General features: G+C 43.7%; 1 protein-coding gene across 1 annotated transcript in view; it reads left to right on the forward strand.

Moving 5' to 3' along the window:
* The window catches only part of Slc1a3 (solute carrier family 1 member 3), a 78,785-nt gene extending 58,430 nt beyond the window's left edge, over positions 1–20,355 (forward strand). Inside the window, exons 4-10 of the mRNA XM_059276490.1 lie at positions 1,670–1,874; positions 4,907–4,949; positions 8,456–8,748; positions 11,242–11,475; positions 12,011–12,205; positions 15,602–15,736; positions 18,133–20,355. Coding sequence (XP_059132473.1) covers positions 1,670–1,874; positions 4,907–4,949; positions 8,456–8,748; positions 11,242–11,475; positions 12,011–12,205; positions 15,602–15,736; positions 18,133–18,340 — 1,313 coding nt within the window. The 3' untranslated portion in view covers positions 18,341–20,355. The remainder of the gene's footprint in view (positions 1–1,669; positions 1,875–4,906; positions 4,950–8,455; positions 8,749–11,241; positions 11,476–12,010; positions 12,206–15,601; positions 15,737–18,132) is intronic.
* Positions 20,356–21,195: the final 840 nt, after the last annotated feature.

The following is a 21,195-nucleotide window of genomic DNA, read 5'->3' on the forward strand; positions in this document are numbered from 1 at the left end:
TTAGAGGAAATAGCATAGCAATTACAGCCACATAAAGATATTTTGACACATGAATCAGACCTGAGAATGAAAATGGGGCATGAACAGGTCTGCTGAGAACATATTAGCCCAGTTATAATGTCGCTGAAGCCCTGAGTGGTGTCATCTCAGTAAATGGACACTTAACCCTGGGTTTCAAGGATAAGAGGTCAAGGTCACGCACTAAAGTCAGTCAGCCTCCTCATCTGTGAGAGCTGTGGCTGGTTGTGTCAGGGGCATCACATTTACAAAACTTAGTTACATAAAGTCTAAGTTTGACTTTCCATTACACTCTACTTGCTATTCACTAGAACCTTAGACTTTTGGTGATTATTAAGTAAATGCTTATAAAAATTATAAGTGATACAATTCAAATATGATTGGAATTATAAATGGAAAGTCATAACTTCAATCTCTCCTTCAGTACCTTTGTGTCAACATTTTTAGACAAGTTTAACCAGTTACTTAACAATCATGGATACTTTTTTCAACGCTTACCCTAAATATGTTTGTATAAATGTGGGCACTGATATCTATTATTGAAATACACTAATGGGTCTGGAGAGATGGCTCAGAAGTTAAAAGCCATGACTGCCCTTCCAGAGGACCCAAGTTCAATTCCCAGCACCCACATGGCAGCTCACAACTGTGTAACTCCAGTTCCAGGGGATTCAACAACCTCACACAGACATACATGCACACAATAACCAATGCACATAAAATAAAAGCAAATAAATCATTAAAAGAAAAAGAAATGCACTATTACCTTTTAATACATTTATAAAAACACAAACAGTAACTAGTGGGGCTGGACAGATGGATTAGTAGTTAAGAGTGCTTTCTGATCTTCCAGGGGACCCAAGTTCGGTTCCCACCACCCATACTGGGCAGCTTAGCTTGTACCACTGGGAGCCCTTAAAAGCCATATGTCCTTTTCCACTGGACTAACACTGGACTTCCCCTTAAGCAGACACTGAATATGTCTTTAAAACAAGAAGAAGGGGTATTTTTAACATGTCATGAGGTGTCCTATGGGACAAGGAAGAGGGAGGTGGGGTATAAGAATAAGGAGAACTCCACAAAGAATAATTTTTTCAACTTTATTAAATGAGATGAAATAAAAGAGCAGAGATGTGGTATGAAAACTTTGGCCTTTAGAACCCAATGTTTGCCTGAAAAACAAATTGAAGATAGATTGGCAAGTGCTTGTATTAAAAACAAATGTTACATAAAAGACATCCAAAAGACTCCATAACACACATATAAAATAATAACTCAATGGCAGCTTATGTATGTGACTCAACACAGTGCTTAGACTTGGGTAAACTTACACTATCCTGATGGAAATTTATGCTCATACTCTCATACACGAACACACACTACTCACACGCGTAGGTTCCCCCAACTTATAATAACTAAGGGAAGAAATCAATCACACCTCAAGCTTTTAGGAAACTGGTGTCACTTGGTCCCATGAAATCAATCTGGAGTAGAACATGGGTGATCACATGTTCACTGACAAATTCTCACAGTTGGTATTTCTGGGAGGGATGAAGGGAAGCAGGTGTAGAAGGAAATGAGGTTCCCATTGTCTTCCACTGGAGAATCCCTCAAACTGACTTCCTGAAAATCTTCTGTTTGCGTTCCCCAGGAATGGCGGCCCTAGATAGTAAGGCATCAGGGAAGATGGGCATGCGAGCTGTAGTCTATTACATGACTACCACCATCATTGCTGTGGTGATTGGCATAATCATTGTCATCATCATCCATCCTGGAAAGGGCACAAAGGAAAACATGTACAGAGAAGGTAAAATTGTACAAGTGACTGCCGCAGATGCCTTCCTGGATTTAATCAGGTATGTCCTTGTAACCCGACCCTAGGGTATACACTGACCACACACTTCTTATTTTGGGAAGCCAACCAAACTCTCAAAGAGGTTATCTGACAGGACCAGCCCTGTCAGGCTTGAAGTGGAAGTCACATTTCTCCCTCCTGCTAACGGAAGTTGATATTGAGGCTCTGTCTTCTGATCTCATGCAGAAGAGGTGAGATGAAAAAGAAGGAGATGATCTGGAGAGTCCTGCTGTGGGATTCAAAAATCTCATCTCTGAGTTGTCTCCACGGTGCAGTTCATCCTGGATTAACTGGATAATTCTTGATGTTCTTTCCCCAAGTCTTGCTCTGTAAGATAGTTTTTAGCAAAGTATAGTGTGGTCCTTAGATTCCCTGGCCTGTATCATTGTCCAGTACAAGCCACAGCGTGGTTCAGCAGGGACTTCCGTGTTCATCTGACCATTCCTGACTAATGTTCCCTCTTTTATACTATTTGCAAAGAAAGGATTTGGCAGATCAGTATAAAAAGTCTGAGGATGCTCTTCAATAGTGTATTATAAACAAACAAGATGCTGATTACAATTGAGTCTTACCCAACACTTGAAATGGAGTTGATGATCATCAGAGCAAGACAAAGTTTGAGCCTGACATTTTCTTTCTTTCTTTCTACATACCTGCCCTTGGATCAGTCAGATCTTAACAACAAGCACTCTATATATTCAAAAGTAACTCTGAAAGTCAGCATGGCTGTGCAATGCTTTTGTTTGTTTTTGCTCTTTTAGGGAGCCTGCCATGCATCTCCCAAATAAATCACACATGGAGGCTTATTCTTAATTATAAATGCCCAGCCTTAGCTTGGCTTGTTTCTAGCCAGCTTTCCTTAAATTATCCCATCTATCTTTTGCCTCTGGACTTTTATCTTTCTCTATTCCTGTATACTTTTCTTTCTTACTCTGTTGCTGATTGTGTAGCTGGGTGGCTGAGTAGCTGGCCCCTGAAGTCCTCCTCCTTCCTTTCTTGTTCCTTCTCCTTCCCTCTTTCCAGATTTCTCCTTCTATTAATCTCTCTGCCTGTCAGCACTGCCTATCCTTTCTCCTGCCTCGCCACTGGTGGTTCAACTCTTTATTAGACCATCAGGTGTTTTAGACAGGCACAGTAACACGGCTTCACAGAGTTAAACAAATGCAACATAAACAAAAGTAACACACCTTAAAATAATATTTACAAGAGTACAAACTATAATCTCTGCCCTGGGTGACTGTAACAGGAGAATCATGAATTTGAAGCCTGCCTCACCTGGGCTGCATATCAAGACCCTGTCTCTGAACAGATTCAGGGAGGCCCTAAGGTATAATGAGACAAGTAGGAAGCTGAACAGGGCAAGGGACTGATGGCATATGATATACTTTTTTTTTTCTCTTATTACCCTGTAAGCTGTCAGCAAATGCCACTAAACAAAGCCAAAAGGAATCAGAAAGCCAGCAAATCCATATGCTGTGTTCCCTACGGGTTAGATCCTAGAGCTCTGCACGGAATGCTGGATGGATCTAGCAGGGCAAATGGAGGATGTCCTAACACAGGCCTCTAGATTCCTGACTGCTTTGCATTCTCTAACTCTGTGGCCCTAGTCCTTCCCATCAAAGCTTAACCTTTTCTTCTCTTTACATCTTACCTGCAAAGACCCAAAGTTGCCTATGCTCGATAGCCACTCCCAAGGGTTCCCAATGGTTGGTCTGAAAGAAGCTTCTTCAAGGGACTGATTCTTGAAAGCCTTTTCATAGAGTACATCCCAATGCTCTAACTGCCTTCTATTCCCTGCCCGGTGAGAGCAATAACAAAGATACATGTCCCTGGGGAGAGGTGGAGAGAGGATAGGGAAGGGCAAATGATATAATTATATTATAATTTCAAAAAGTTAAGAAGTATTATAAAAAAGATCCCTGCAAATTAGTAACTGATAACTATGTTTTTATTAAGTTCATGGAACTAATTACAACTTTTACTATGTTTCCTATGAACAAATGGTTAGTTCGGGTTAGGAATATTATATTGTCCTTTTGTGTCACTTTTGCCTTTGAAAATTGAGATCTTGTTATCCCCGGCCTATATCTGTTGGCCCATCAGAGCATCGTAAGTTTCTATCCTTGGCCCCAGTAAAAAGTGTGTGGCTCTCCTGCCCCTTCCTTCACTTGGGCATTTATGTTAGAAGTTCTTTGAATGTACGCTTGTGTCATAGAAAAAACCCACAGAGCGAAGATTGGAAGGAAAAGGACACTGGAGGGTCCAGATAGCAACAAGAAAGAGTCAAACAATTATAGCCTTAAAGTATGAGTTTGACAGCACACAATCTCTAGAATCTCCAGTTCAAGAGTCCTGTCTCCTCCCAGTCTCCCATCGTAGAGTCTTAATGGTAGTTCAATCCACTCTCCTCCTTTGTAGATGAATCAACTGAGACACAAGTGGTTGTCTTTGACTTGGCCAGTGCCACATTCCTGAGCAAGACTGTTTCTCCTCCTCAAATCATCACTCTGATACAATCTCTGAGGAAGTGACAAACCTTGCCACAGAGGCCTCAAGTTCAAATATTGGGTCAAGCTCTTCACTGACTCCCAAAGAGCTGGGACTCTCTGGGATGCTGTCTCTATCTCCCTGAAAGCTTGCAGAGGAAAATAGTCCATGGTGCAACTAATCATGTCTTTTGAATCATATCTTTTGATCCCTAGACCCATAGCACCACCACAACATAACCACTTTTGGATATGTACAGAGTCAGCCACCCTGCTGATGGAGTAATCATCTCTGTTCTGTTTCTTCCAAGGAGGGAGGTTTAAATAATCTAATGGCTGAATGAAAAACTCCCATGGGCTAAGAGGAGGATATTTGGGTTGAATTGCATGGGCCATACTTAGGAATAACCATGTATCCAGTTTCAAGTCACAATGTGTGTTTTTCCGTTTGCTACTTCATTCATTACCTTAGACACAATGGTGCAGTATTTAAGAAACAAAGTTCCTATTGGGGAAGTTTTGCAAATGACTGCTGCTTTCTTTGCAGGAACATGTTCCCTCCCAATCTGGTGGAAGCCTGCTTTAAACAGGTAAACGCTCTCCAGCTGCCAAGTCACCTTTTAAATTCTTCTTTGGGGACTGGAAAGATGGCTCAGTGGTTATGAGTACTGACAGCTCTTCCAGAGGATCCAAGTTCCGATTCCAGCATCTATGTCCAGTGACTCACAACCCAAGGAACTTCAGCTCCAGTAGATCCAACATCCCTAACCTCTCCAGGCACCTGAATTCACACACACATACCTACACTCACACATACACACATACACACACACACACACACACACACACACACACACGGTTAAAAATAATAAAACATAAATACCTCTTGGACATATCAAGCCAGTAGGGCCCTCTTCTCTTGCCTTTTCCTTCTCTACAGTAAGAAATACTTCTGGCCAACTATACAGAAAGCACCAGGATTACCTGGGACACTTAGGTAACATGGTCCTTTACTTGTGTTAAAGGTGTCCTAGTTGCCAGGCACACTCATATTACACACAAACAGCACATTTAGTCTATGTTATCTTTAAGAGGACTAATTAGGAGGCCCTCTCTTTCTTCCTCTCCTTGGGTTCCCATGCAAAAACTCACCAAAGCGAGTAAATTCAAATATAAATAAATGTACTAACAACTTGCTTTAAAGTTAGACAGATTATTCTGGTTTCTGGGCTTGGTTTAAAAATCACCGGCCTGCTTATTAAAAGTCTATGAAGAGTCCTAGGGATTCTAGAGAAGAACCATATTGGAAAGGAATGGTATCATCATTTATGAAATGCCTGCTGTGTGCCAAGCACCAATGTTCTTTTTAGTCCTCCCAGGAACACAGTGAGTAGCACTGTCTTCACTCAGGAGGCTGCTCATTTATGAGAATGGGGGGATTACGTAATAAGCACAGGTTCTCACAAGTAGTAAATGGCAGACCCAGAATTCAGGTCTGTGACTTCCATCCTCTTCCTACCGCTCCATGTTGCTTCCTAGAAAGCAACCCAGAGACTCTACCTGGAGGTCATGGTGAGGTCCAGCCCTTTCTGCCCCTTATCTTAGCAATTCTTGGCTCTCTACCTGATGGGTACAAATATCTTCTAGTATTGGGAAATATAGTTCTTCCTCACCTCACTTGATTAAAAAAGCTCTGTTGCCCAAGCTGTGAAAGGGGAAATATACTGTAGATTAAATGCTACTTCCCAAACACTCCTCTCCGTGGTTCAATTCACCCAATCTTTCTGCTTGGGATATACAAAGTAAAATCAAACCCTGACCTCATGGAGAACTGGGTTGTACACATGTGAGACACCATCTTTCCCCCTCCCTTAGACTATTTGTAAAAGCTAATGCACAAGCAGATTGCAAGATCAAAACACACTCCCTTCTTTTAAAAAAAAAAAAAAAGCCAATAGAGCGCAGGAGGATCACAAGCCTAAGGCTAGCCTGGGCTACAGAGTGAGTTCAAGCCTACCCTTGGTGATTTAATGAGGCATTGTCTCAAAACATAAAGCAAAGGGCAGGCAAGATGGCTTAGCTGGTAAAGGCATTTGTCACCAAGCCTGATAACTTGAAGTCAGGCCCTGGGACCCACATGTTGGAAGGAAAAGAAATGACCCTCCCAAATTGCTCTCTGACCCCACATGTGCTCCATGGCATGTGCCCATACCCCCATTAGATAAATAAATGCAACAAAATTTTAATTTTATGCATGTGTGTGTGTGTGTGTGTGTGTGTGTGTGTGTGTGTAACAAAAAGAGAGATGTGGACACAGACTAGGTGTAGGGTGCTTAGAGAGCGCATTCAAGACCCCGAGTTTAGTTCCCAGGACCACAAAAGTAAAAAAAAAAAAAATGCTCAGGCAGCCAAAAATCTAACTTCCTTTTTTCAAGAACTACAGCAACAATAAAGAATAAATCCCTTTCAATCCAGCACACCAACCCAGCATCGTGAGTCTGTCTGTTCATGAGCTGGCAATGGATGACATCAAAAATGCTGATTTCTAGATCTGTTAGACGGGAAAAGTGCTGACCTTTACAGGCTTGTGTTTAGTTTGGGTGCAATTGCAGGACTGTGAGGGGGAAGCAAATGTGTTGCCCTAAGATCTATTTGGCTTAGACTAGAGTGTAAATAAGGTTTCTGGGGAGGCTCTAAACTACATCTAAAGGTGAAGAGTAGGAGGCTTAAGACCGGATGACCAGGCCTGAAAATGTACCCTGGAGAATCCACAGAATCCACAAATACCCCAGTGAAGAGACTGAGAGTTGACTGTTAATAGAATTTTATGTGTTTTTAAAATGACCAGCAATCCACCGTATTGACAGCTGACCAGGGCCTTGTTTGGAGATGGTAGCTTTCCAATAGACCAGAAAGTCTCCTGCTCATTCTTGGTACAAAAATAGCCGAGTACTTCATGTGTGGCCATGCCTTCTTCCTTAGATTCTAAACCCAGTCAACGATCACACACTGCTACTCACTGTTGCTTTAGGACCAGTGCTATCAAGGCCAGGGTAGGGATTTCACTTTTCTGGAGATCATAGCAGGATAGGCTTAACTGTGGCCATAGTAATGTTCTCAGCACTTGCTGACTGGATTATCTACACAGGAGTTGTGGGGGAAGGGCAAGACTTGGCTTAGGAGAGAAGTGGCATGGTCTTAGAGCAAGAAGATTATCATCACCACTTACTAAGCAGGGAGCTACTAAGAATAGGAATTTATGGCCGGGTGGTGTGGTGCACACCTTTAATCCCAGCACTCAGGAGGCAGAGGCAGGCGGATCTCTGTGAATTTGAGGCCAGCCTGGTCTACAGAGTGAGTTCCAGGACAGGCTGCAAGCTACACAGAGAAATCCTGTCTGGAAAAACAAACAACAACAACAAAAAAGAACAGGAATTAGGAATGACCCGATGATCAGTTGTTTGCGATTTTTTTTTCCTGTCCTCTGAAGTTTCTAACAAGTCTACTGCTGAAGGGAATTGTCACTGAATATCATTAGTCCACATTAATGTTGTACTTTACATTTTACACAATGCTGTCCCTTGTGGTGCTTTACTTGGCCATTGCCACAACCCTGTGAGGTAAAATCAGTGGCTATCCCGTTTCACAGCTGTAGGATATGAAATGAAGGATGGTAAGTTATTTGTGCATGGTCTCCATAGAAGACAAAAGGACTTAGGAATATTTGAATTTGTGGCTGTTTGAAAATCTCATTAGAGTCATTTCACGAAGACTTCAGAAGAAAGCAAAGGTGTGTGTGCGCTGAGTCTGACGTCTTTAGCCAGATAGTCCCTCCTTATTGTAATTTGTCATGTGTTTGGGTGTATATGTGTGCATTGTGGTTCATATGTATTTCAGTGTGTCTGTGTCTGTGTTGAGAAATAGGGATTTGCCACAATTTAGATAGATAATACATGGGTAGGTGTATAGATACTGTCCATAACACTGTCCTTTGAATACAAAATAACATGTATCATGACAGGAAACTTGGACAGCAAGGAAGTATAAAAAGACAAATAAAAATCACTTGATTCTTGTTGTGCTTCTCATTTTTAAGTTTAAAACCAGCTATGAGAAGAGGAGCTTTAAAGTACCCATCCAGGCCAACGAGACAGTCCTGGGCGCCGTGATCAACAACGTGTCAGAGGCCATGGAGACCCTGACCCGGATCCGGGAGGAGATGGTACCGGTTCCTGGATCTGTGAATGGGGTCAATGCCCTGGGCCTAGTTGTCTTCTCCATGTGCTTCGGGTTTGTGATTGGAAACATGAAGGAGCAGGGCCAAGCCCTGAGAGATTTCTTTGATTCTCTTAACGAAGCCATCATGAGATTGGTAGCGGTGATCATGTGGTACGTATTTCTATGTGCTTCCTAGCTGTGTATAAGATCCCTATTGCAATGGGTGTGTGCTCTGTTTTGAGAAGGATGCCAATGAGTCAGACAGATGGTAGCAGTGATCTTTTCCTGGAAACCACAAGAAAGTTGGTGTGTTTCTGGCACTGCAGAGGCCCTGAACCTAAATGTACTTCCTTGTTTTGGAAAGGTTCGACTTCCTCACCCCATCCGCCCACTCCACACGGGCTTAGTTATTCATTCACACAGTTATTGAGTTTCTACTCCATGATAAGAATAGAGGGCCCAGCATACTAGCCGCAGAAACAGAGAGAGCAGACAAGGGCACACTGGGTCTCACACACTTTTAAGGAAGACAAACAATGAGCAAGCAAATAAATATCATATTCCTGAGTCATAGTGTGGTGGAAAAAAAAAGTAAAAGGGAGGAGAAGACGTGTTGTTTGCTTTAGGTGATACAGAAGGCTTGGGGTGACATTTTTGCTCAGATCAGAATGACTAGGCACATCCAGTTGTACAAAAAGAGCATTCCCAGGAGGAGAAAAAAGCAAACACAGGCCCTAGAACATTGGAAGGGGGTGGGAAATGAGTTTTCCCTTCTAGCTGAACCCTAAGAAAGAAATCTATGTCGCAGAGCTGTAGCGGCCTGCAAGAGGATTCACAGGAAGTATTATGGACTGCTCAGCCACAACTTACAACAGAACTTCCTTTAATAAAATTCAGAGCAGGGGACAAAAGAAAAACTAAACCCACAGGGGGAGAGCATTGACTTTGGAGAGTAAACTGTCCCCAGCACGGAGAGAGCCCCTTGCTTGGCGCAGGCCTTATGTGGGAGTTGCTTTTCTTTCATCCTTTATTTTTAATATCTAGGGTCCTTCTTGGCACCTGGGGCAGGAAGGCATCAATCGCTGAGAAGAGCATTCACTCAGCAACATGATTAAAACTATCCTTTGTCTCTAATGCCCCCGAAGCCCATAGAAATCCACTTTTTAGGAGTTTGCACAAGACGAATATGAACTTGGCACAAAGACAGGTCAGAATGTGGTCCCCACAGGAGCCTTCAATTGGAAGGCTGCTTTGAAACCCTGGCCTGGCTGGAAGTGGACATTTATCTTCAGATTATTAAAATGCCTCCACCTTTCACCCCTTCCATGAAAGGAGCCCATTCAAGGCCACTGAATGAACCTCACATGTAGCTTTTCTAGCTGTACATTCGCCTACACACTCGACATTGAATTATTACATTTCTGAGAACAGGTACTTCTGTGACTTCCTGGCCTGCATTTTTTAAGGACCTTTGAAAGGAGTGTTGTATTGCTTGAGCTGCAGCAGCAAGTCCTCCACAGTTCCCAGCAGACCTTTCTCCTTAAGGGTGATTGGCTTCTGCGTTTGGCAGTGTGGTTCAGCCTAGCGCACACATCACGCGAAGGGAGTTGAAAGTCACCCCTTTGAGCAAGTAGGGTTAGTCCAGTATGTGTGAGTCATTATAGGGTCATTTGCCCGTTCTTGCAGGCGCCGTGAGTAACAGCCTGTGGATAATTACTTAATGCAAATGCCTGTAACCCAACTGCAGTCGTACATCCACACACTTTATTAATTTTAATAGCTCTGGGTTTATTTTATGGTCTTCTATTTATGGTAAGTGGTACTAGTATTTAGTTTGCATAGTAACATAAAATTTCCTGTGAAAGGAAATTTACTTAAGTATAAAAGGTGACTTGAAGAAAATCACCAAGTAATATTTTAAGTGGAACATAGCTATGAGAGAAAGCAATAAAGTGGCCCTACAGCGGGGCTTCTCAACCTTCCTAAAGCTGCAACTCTATAACAAAGTTCCTCACGCTGTGGTGACCACCCCCCAACCATAAAATCATTTGTGTTGATACTTCATAACTGTAGTTTTGCTACTATTATGAACTGTAATGCAAATATCTGTGTGTTCTGATGGTCACAGGAAACCTCTGTGAAAGAGTTATTTGTCGTCCTGAAAGGGGTCGTGACCCACAGATTGAGAAACACCATTTTAGACTAAGAAAGCTGACCACATGATGGCACAGCTTATAGGGCATAGCGTGCCTCCTGCTTTAGCTCGGGAAGCAGGCTGTGGTATGGAAAACGTTCTGGAAAGGGTGGATATTAGTACAGTGGCCTGTTCCAGGTGCCTAGCAGGAGTCAAGAGGGAAGGGGAACTGCAGGCATCTGAAGACCCAAGCAGGGCCCCAGTTGTGTCTAGGAAAATGGAGATAAGAGAGCCAAAAATTCTTCTTCCTAAGGAGGGGAGAGGGTGGGATGTCCTAGAGCAACTCAGAATAACTTAGAAATATCTGGGGGATTGTGTATTTTAAACAGTAAAGAATGGCATCTGTAGTTTCTACAGGACTTTGGAAATGCCCTGTCTTTCCCTCTTCATTAACCCCACCCACTTGGTAACTTACGTGCAACAACTTATAGGGATCAGACTTCTAATTGAGCATGCGCTGCTTTCCATAGGTATGCACCTCTGGGCATCCTCTTCTTGATCGCAGGGAAAATCGTTGAGATGGAAGACATGGGCGTGATTGGGGGGCAGCTGGCCATGTACACAGTGACAGTCATTGTCGGCCTCCTCATTCACGCGGTCATTGTCCTGCCCCTCCTCTACTTCCTGGTAACCCGGAAGAACCCCTGGGTTTTCATTGGAGGTTTGCTGCAAGCCCTTATCACCGCTCTGGGGACCTCCTCGAGGTACGTGCACGCGTAGGGCTTACTCCTCTGAGAAAGTGTGTCTAAGCCTTTACCTTGGACCTGAGCTTCTTGGGTTGGGGGTAAGTAGAGGCATTTCATTCAGGGTTTTAAATTTCGGGAATATTGAACTGGCTCTTTTCACTTCTGACACTGATCATACCTCCTTGGGATCCAGGGAACGGCTGTCTGTAAATCCTTTTGGGGGTGAGGAGATGGGGGAGAAGGGGAAGGAAGACCCTTTTCCTAGCCACTGGCCTTTTGTCTTCCATTGATGTCTGCCTGAGAGGAAAGGGAGGAAATGATGTGGTCCAGGCATCCATCTGTGGTACGGGAATAATCACAAGTAATTCCTCAGAGGAATCCAGGCACAGAAGAGTGGCCACATGACCCTGTGAGGCCACTACACCCCTATGTAGACACGTGCTGACTTAGTCAGGACATGAGAGAGGAAGGAACTGTCTGTGCCAAAGACCAAAGACAAAACGCGGAACTCTTGGGGGCACTCAGCTGACATGCCCTGTTTTGCTGTCCTCAGTTCTGCCACCCTTCCCATCACTTTCAAGTGCCTAGAAGAGAACAACGGTGTGGACAAACGCATCACCAGATTCGTGCTCCCCGTGGGGGCCACCATTAACATGGATGGGACCGCCCTCTACGAGGCTTTGGCGGCCATTTTCATCGCTCAAGTTAACAACTTTGACCTGAACTTTGGACAGATTATTACAATAAGGTACAAGAGAAGATTTTCTACTCAATGTTTCCTTCAGAATGGTTTCAACCAATGATTGAATGTGCAAAGTTGGCAAAGAACTTGATTGGGAAGGGGCTCCCACATAAACAGGAGGTTGGAGTGGGAGGGAGCAGTTTTGGGTTTACGTATTTTTCAGCTATTTTAACTTCAGGTGTAAATATTCTTTCAAATAATGCAGAAGTGTATGACATGGAAAGTACAACTTACCTGTTACCATATTCAATCTTTCTGTTAGGTAACCATTGTCCATGACTGATTTCCAAAGACCTTTTCCAGTGCAAAGACATGTACACACTTCTTTTTTAGTAATTAACCGTACCACACATACCATGTACCCCTTTGTGGGGCAGCTGCCCACCAACCCCACAGTTCCCCAGAGTTTCCTTGAGTGAGAGCAGCAGGAAATATTAGACAGAAGGATTTAGAGTGTGGAGATAAACAGATAGAAAATACAGGATAACCTTGAGAGGGCCTGGAACCTATTCCAACGGGCCCTGACTCTCTGTGCCCTAGGGTATTTATAGAAATGCCAAGGGGTGGAGCAAAAGACCTCCCCCCAGCACAGCCAAGTGCAGACCATCTCAGACACCTGCACTCAGGCCCGTGGTCCAATCATCCTCTATGTGGACCTGCTGGGTAAAGCCACGAGGAACCCGAGAATGGGCTCCCACACCCCTAGATTGGTTTGTTTATCAATACAGAATTTACAGATATACCTAGCTCATTTTTAATATCTACAGAAATGTATAGTATAGAAAAATTCTGTTTTAGAAACATTAAGTTATGCTCCAAATTTGAAAACATTAAACTATGTCTATAGGTAATATTGGAAAACAAAAATACCCTTGAAAACTGGATTAGTTTATTCTCTTGAGTTAGTTTTTGGACAGTATAAAATAAATGACAGACCACGCAAGGAAGGCAGAGAACTCAGTTTTATGGAGAATCATTTAACCCGTACTTAAGGTGTCCAGTGAAAAGCACTTTTCCTTTTTTGTGCTTTTCTCCAATCTCTTAGTTTCCTTCTGCAGGGGCAGCTGTCATTCCTGCCAAAGACAGCCCTCGCGTAGGTACAGATTTAATCCTGTGTCCTTTCTCACTACCGGAGCAAACGCAAGGAGCCGGAAGGACCAAGTGCAGGAGGCTCTAAGACTCCAAGTTCAGAGCAGCTGCGCCCTTCACTGCTGTGGGCTTGAACTTAGCTAATATTAACAATATTAGAAATCAAACCTTGGTTCCCACAGTTGCTCCTTAGTGAAGTTTCCCTAGATACAGAAAAGTTGAAACAATATTACAATCTCCTCTACCTAGACCTACAAATTAACATTTGCCACGTCTGTGCTCTCCCTCTCTCGTTCCTTCTTTCTTCCCTCTCTATTCCTGCCACAATATGTCACTTGTACATCATTCATCTCCTAAGAATAAATAAACTTATTCTACAGACCCACAAGAAATAATCTCAAAAGGACTTCCAAAATACCCATCCTATCGTCAGAATTCCGCAGCTGCACCCCCCATGTCCTTCTCAACTCTCTCTCTCTCTCTCTCTCTCTCTCTCTCTCTCTCTCTCTCTCTCTCTCATCAAGATCAAATCTCGATTTTATGCCTTCAAGTATGTTTTTGGATCTCTTTGGAAAAGAGTTTCATCTCTATCACCCACCCCACATTTTTCTTATGTGTATTTAGAAATGTGTTATGTTCTGTATTTGGGTGTGTGTTGTTAGGAAGGGGTAATAGCTGCAGTGTACACAGAGTGAAATGATGGGGTTAGGCTATTATGATCAGGGATTGTAGGCTGACCGGGCATTGGGATTGTAGGCTGACCGGGCATTGGGATCATAGGCTGACCAGCAATTGGGATCGTAGGCTGACCAGCAATTGGGATCGTAGGCTGACCAGCAATTGGGATCGTAGGCTGACCAGCAATTGGGATCGTAGGCTGACCAGCAATTGGGATCATAGGCTGACCGGGCATTGGGATTGTAGGCTGACCAGCAATTGGGATCATAGGCTGACCAGCGATTGGGATCATAGGCTGACCAGCGATTGGGATCATAGGCTGACCAGCGATTGGGATTGTAGGATCTCCAGGGATCAGGAGCCCCAATATAACCACACAGGAGGCTGGAGATCAGTGTCTCAGTGCCCTATAGCCTGTTCTCAGACACACCTTGGCATATTGGCTGAAGAGCCCTGAGTTAAGATAAAGCTGCAGCTGTATATGAGTTAATAAAGAAAAAGGTCTCAGTGACCTAAACAAGGTACAAACACATTTCTCTTTAAGGTTGACTCCACAAAACCCTCAAGGCTGGTCGGTGTTCCACAATGTAGGAAACGCAGGCTGTAGTTCCCAAGTTTCTAGGTGGCCCCTTCAGCCAGGGGGCCGTGATGGCTTTTCACCACTTAAAATGTTTGCCCGCAGGAAGAGGGGAAGTCAAGTCGGAGGCTGGCCAGTCACTTCCATCTATGTGTCATGATCCAGAATTTAGGAGGCTGGGAAGTGTTGAGTTCATTCTAGGTGGCCATACAAACTAGCCGCTCTAGTGCCCCAGCAGGGAAGGAGTATGGGGGAATCGTAAGCCATTTAGATCTTGCCAATACTTTATTATTCGTGAGGAGACAGTTTCACACTCTCACATCACTCTATCAAATAAGTCTTAGACAATTAACACACATGTAGCTGGGTCCATACTGAAGACACACACACACACACACACACACACACACACACACACACACACACACACACACGAGACAGAGAGAGAGAGAGAGAGAGAGAGAGAGAGAGAGAGAGATTTAATTATAGCACTATAGAATTTCGCTCAGAAATCATTCTGCTTTTGAATTAGTGAATTTAATTCTGTAGCGACAACAATCGTGGAAACTTAGCCTCTTGAGGAAGGCAATTATGAGAAAGAAATTGTCACTACAACCCTATGGCACTTTAAAGCACAGATTCACCTGTGAGTTCTCGCACGTGCTAGGCAATTGCTCTACCACTGAGTCACCACCCCCACCCCCACCCCCACCCCCGCTTCCTTTTAGACCTTACAAAATGATTGTAAGAACATAGAAAAGGATATAGCCACCAATTTCTTTACTTAAAAACGGTCACAGTAATCAAGCTCACTTCACAAGGGTCGTTGTGACGATCAAATGAGGCAAACCATGCCCGGCCTATCAGCTGACACGTAATAAAAAGTGCATGATCGATTTTAGTTAGTATGACTGTTAGCTCAGTGGATGATTCTTATTTACATAGTTCCATTTTTCTATAGCAGATCTTCCATTCGAGCGTGGGAATGTGAGTTTTGCGAGGTACTCTCCATTAGGAGGCATTTGTAAACTTCTCTGTTTGGGTCCTTCTGTCAACAGCATCACAGCCACGGCTGCAAGCATTGGGGCAGCTGGGATTCCTCAGGCGGGCCTGGTCACCATGGTCATTGTGCTGACATCTGTGGGCCTGCCCACGGATGACATCACACTCATCATCGCAGTGGACTGGTTTCTGTGAGTATCGGGGACTGTGTTCTGACTCACCCTGTAGCTCCCACCCACAAGCCCACCCCACTTCCCACACCCTCACAATTCTAGAACAACAAACAGCCTAATGGACCCGCAGAAGAACAGAGCGAAAGACACACAGGCTGGAAATTAAATCTTCCTTATGACCTGGTCCCCAGTCCTTATCTCGAGTCCCAGCCTAACATGCCATGCAAACTCCCTCCTCTCTCAGCCTGTAGGGCACATCTGGCTGCTCTCCTTCCCACTCCATAAAGTCACTCAGAGTTAGGAAACCTACTGTCTGCAAAGCTGACATCAGTCAGCCAGGCTCTCTCTGGGTTGCACAACACATCCCCTCAGCAGCTGGAGCTACAGACCCCACATGCCAGCTCCAGTCCTTCCTCCTTGTGCTTCCCACAACAGTGGAGGTAATTCAGGGCAGATGTTTGTGTCTGAGACCCATGAGGTGAGGGATAGCCCTGCAGACAGAGAGCTCATATCATCTAGTGGAATTGATCTGGCACTCTAAGGAAAATCCCAAGGAATGTAGCCTCCACATTCTTAGATCCCCACCATGTAGGGTCTGTCTTCAAGCCTTCTTCTCTCACCCTTCCAGGGATATTGTCTGTCCCTAGTCTCTCATAAATTCCCATCTACTGGGAAAAAAAATTTGTTTAAGGGATGCCCGAAGAGAGTATCTAGGAAAACACATTGGATGTTGGAGTCTACATGGGATGACTTCACTAGAGCTAGGAAGAGTCCAACAGTGTGCACCAAGGCCAGGGGACAGAGCATGAGTTCCTGGGTTACTTGGGTCATCACCACAGGCCCCGTGACAGTATCAGCCTACCTAACCACCAGAGCTTCCACCTCCCTAAAAGTGGAGATACCCGTGTTCTCTGCCTCCTGTTGGCACTAGGGATTACATTCAATGACAGGTAAGAAAAAACTCAGTCCACGATACACCTCTGAGACATCAATTGGCACCAACACTTTGGGGATGTAGCTCAATTGGCAGAATATTTGCCCAATGTGCACGAGACTCTGTCTTCATTCTCCAGCACCCCATAAACCGGGAGGGGATGGATGGAGGACTGTGCAAACCTGTAATCTCAGCACGTGGGGAGTGAGGTCAAAAGGATCAAAAGTTAGAGGCCATCCTCCTAAGCCACACAATGAGTTCAAAGTCAGCCTGGGCTAAATGAAAACTTGTCTCAACAAAAACAAAAGGGACTTTGGTAGAATACGAGCTTCCACTCTCAAGATTTTTTTCAATCTTCATGCATAAAACTGATTGAAATGGGCAGCATATTAAAGGTATATGGTTTACACCCATTACCATGGTGTGAAAACTCACGCGTGTTTTCATTTCCTTTAAAAGCCAGAATAATAATTCATTATGGGTTGACATAAATAACAATTTTTTGTGTGTGAAAAATAATCACTAGTAGACGAGAAGAACGACACTGGGTTACATTTTGTAAGTCCCCTACACGTCCTGCTTAACATCAGAGAGCTGCAACTGTCCTGACTACCTCTGCATGCAGTGTGCTATGAGGTTGCACACCATGTAGTCCATGCAAGATTTACCACAAATTCCTGAGAAAATAAGAGTAAAGGAAGCAAATGAGACCATAGCGTTCCTATGAAATGGATTGTATCCCAGGACACCTCCCCAAGGAGCCTCTGTACCATGCTTTGAGAACCATTAGTCCAACGGCAGGTGAATGGAGGAAAGAGAAAATGTTAAATGGAAACAGAGAAGGGGACTGGGGAAGTGGCTCAGTCGGTATGAGAGTTTGCCGTGTAACATGAGGGTCTGAGTTCCATCCTCAGCACAGTAAAAAGAAGCAGGGCGCACTGGCACACCCCTATACTTCCAGCGTCGGCACTGGAAAGGCAGAGACAGGAGGACCTTTGGGATTGGCTGGCGAGCCAGTCTAGCTAGATCGGTGAGCTCTAGGTTCAACAAGAGACCCTATCTCAAAAAGTAAGGTAGAAAATAATTGAAGACCACACTGCTGGGCTCCGCACATGTGTGTGTGCAGGTGAGCTCACACATACACACATACACACGCACGTGCGCGCTCGCACGGGTGCACACCCACACACAGGGAGTGCGTGTGTGTGTGTGGGGGGGGGTCAGCCCTTACTGTTCACCTTCTGTTTATAGCCAGACTAATCACTGAAAACTTACCATCTACTTGTCCTTACAACTTTTGATAGTGACCGTTGAAGGTGTGTGTCAAGTATGAAATCATTCCGTTGGAGGGGTACACACTACAAAGAGTTAAAAGATGCTTCTAAAGCCTCCTGCAGTTAGCCAGTTCATCCTTAGAAGCTGGGATCTGGCCGGTGTTCATGGGACCCTCTCTTTTCCTCCCTTCCTGCCCCACCTGCAGGGACCGCCTCCGGACCACCACCAACGTGCTGGGTGACTCCCTCGGAGCAGGGATAGTTGAGCACTTGTCGAGACATGAACTAAAGAACCGAGATGTTGAAATGGGGAACTCCGTGATTGAGGAGAACGAAATGAAGAAGCCCTATCAGCTGATTGCCCAGGACAACGAACCTGAGAAACCCGTGGCTGACAGTGAAACCAAGATGTAGACCAGCACAGGAGTGCTTTCTCAAGCACCAGGTGTTGGAAAAACTATTCTGCAGTGTGTCCATCTCATTGAGTTCGCTCATGCAGTGAACCCCTTCTCATTTCCTCCCTACTCCGATAGGATTGGAAAAATCCAAAAACAAGGGAGGGCACATACATACATAGGTTTCAGACCACATTTGGAATTTTTAAATCGCTTCATATTATTCTTTCCAAGTAAGTTATTGGAATCAAACATCGTTTTGATATTACAAATTTAGATGGCAAACAATCCTAAGTGATTGTTTTATAAGTAAAAGCATTAAACAAATGATAAGTAAAAAAAAATTTTAGAATCAACTTTCAAAATTTAAAAACCCTTCAGAACACAATTGAGTTTTAGTCTTAAAAACGTAACAACGTAATGAGCGATTATCAGTTATCTTTTGGGTAGCAGAGATGTTTCCCCATTTCGCCTGACACTTCATCAGTACCAGGGCAATGCCCACACGCACAGCCTTGAGGAAGAGCAGAAAGTGTGGTCTTGAGTGAGACTCATCTCATGCCTTGGCCTAAGTATTCTCATTCTGAAAATGAGCGACTCCTTTAGACACACTGGGCCTCTCTAGCTGAGATTTCTGTGACACCAGGAAGATCCTGCCCTGTATGACATGGAGATCTCAAAGAGGACACGTAATAGAAATGGAGAGTTCTCTTTAAGGGCAGGCTGTGTGTGGCTCACTAGGTCCTGGGTCCAAAATGTTGGTTTTATATAAGTAGACATGTGGAAGGCCATTCCAGGAGTGGGATTATTTGTGGGGCCCCTTGCCTGTTTTTGTTTGGTTTGTTTTGTTTACCAATATTAGAAGCACTCACTTCTTGGGTATTCTCCCCAAACCCAAGGGATGGCTCTAAGAAAGCTTCCCGCCACTCCTCAACTGACAATTAGATGTTTAGGAAATAAACTGAAGACTAGCAATTAGCAAATGTGCTCATGGTCTTACTACAGAACACTAAGGAGCAGAGAAAGAACAGAGCATGGCCCACATTACAAAGGGAGGATTCTTTATAAAGATCAGGAACAGCTGGTCTTCTTTCAGAGGAGTAAAAGGGAGAGAGACATCTCGGCCCTTTTTGTTAACCTGAACACTTCAGGTCTTCAGTTTCCAATCAGTCCCCAAAGAAATGACATATAATGCCACTTCTTTCATACTTCAGAGTCAAACAAATGAGATTTCTGGGACATATCCACGAACTGGATAGATGTTCTCATCTCTGAAAATGTTTTCTAGTTTGGGGGAAGTTTTGTTGTTGTTGTTTTTGTTTTGTTTTACAATTTAAACAGAAGTGCTTAGAACGAAAGAAACAAGATACTTCTTTGTATAGAAATGGCACTTGGCAAATGGTTTGAAATTCTCATCTAGAACGGAGTTCGCTTTAGCTTTGTTTGTGGCCCTACAAAAACATGGTAGATGAGTCAGCATGAAAGTAACGTCAATGAGGACACAAGAAAAGACAGCAGGGGCATTACTTTCAGGCAAGGCAGCTCCCAAGTTTAAAAGAGATTAAGTATCTTTACCCCCTTAGGAATATTCAGTCGAAGATACTCATTAGGAGCCATCAGATAGTACCAGCTGCTTTAGTTTCTGACCGAAAATGATGAATGGACATAATCATGCTAACAAACTGAGTATCTAGAAATGCGTCTCCCAATCTACAATTAGAGATATTTTATAGAGATCTTGAGCATTCCACGCATATAAAGGTTAACACTAGGCTATGGTGGAGTAATCATTTAATAACGGCAAACTCTGTTTGGGAAATACACTACAGAAGTTAATATATGTGGCAGTGTTTTTTAGACACTAGTAGAACAAAACTTAATCATGTCAAGTTAATGCTGTTACCCCGTGTGAGGTTTTTTGTTTGTTTTTGTTTTTTGTTTTTTTGTACTAACCATTTCTTATGAAAACAGATCCTCCAAGGTAATCCCTTTGCCAGTCTATCAGAGGCTCTGCCTACGCTTGCACCCACTATGGACTGGAAAGCATTACTTTGTAGATGTATTTTCAATAAAGAAAAAAATAGTTTTACATTAACGTACTTGCATGTTGTTATTATTCTTTTTCCCCATTTATGTAAATGCTGTAGTGAGCACAAGGCATGCCGGGGAAAGATGCGACTCTGGACGGTAAAATCTTAGCAGAACCAGCTGGGGGGAGTCACCCGAGAGGCAATACATTCTGTAGCTCACCTCCTAGAACGGGAGGCCAAAAAGAGGAAGAGAGGTGGGATGCACGATGCTGTGACAACTTGCAATTAGTTGCCCAGGTCGGATTCCGATTTCTCAGATAAAGGAAATCATTTCTGTGTTGGGAACCAGAACAGCGAACGCTAGCTACCATGGCACTCTTTGAAACAGTGATTTCCTGTCTGGCCTTCGAATTAAATAGATTTATCTCTGTGGTTACCGCTGCCATTTAGGAAAAGAACAGACTTAGATCCCAAAAGGTATTTCAAAAGCAGTCCTAGTTACTAATAACCACTTACGGAGGACTGTTTTCCCTCCAACTTCTTAATAAAGGATTGGTGGACAGTATCATGAAATCTCCAGCCTGAAGTGCCAGCGGTAGATTCTTTAATCTCTTCGGCTACCAGCAGGGGGCAGTCACCTACAGAAAAATTTCCTGCGTAGAGCCCATGGAGTTTAGGCCATCTTGGCAAGGCTTCGGTGGGATTACAGCGCCGAGAATTATAAAGTTTTGTACATTTTGCATTTTCCTTAATTTTCATTAGTTTCTGTATAGGCTATTAGGATGGGAGTTTTTACAAATCACTGTATTTGAACCTTTTCCCAAGGCATAGATGATGTTCACTT

Source organism: Peromyscus eremicus, chromosome 11 (genome assembly GCF_949786415.1).
Source record: "Peromyscus eremicus chromosome 11, PerEre_H2_v1, whole genome shotgun sequence".
Lineage (NCBI taxonomy): Eukaryota > Metazoa > Chordata > Mammalia > Rodentia > Cricetidae > Peromyscus > Peromyscus eremicus.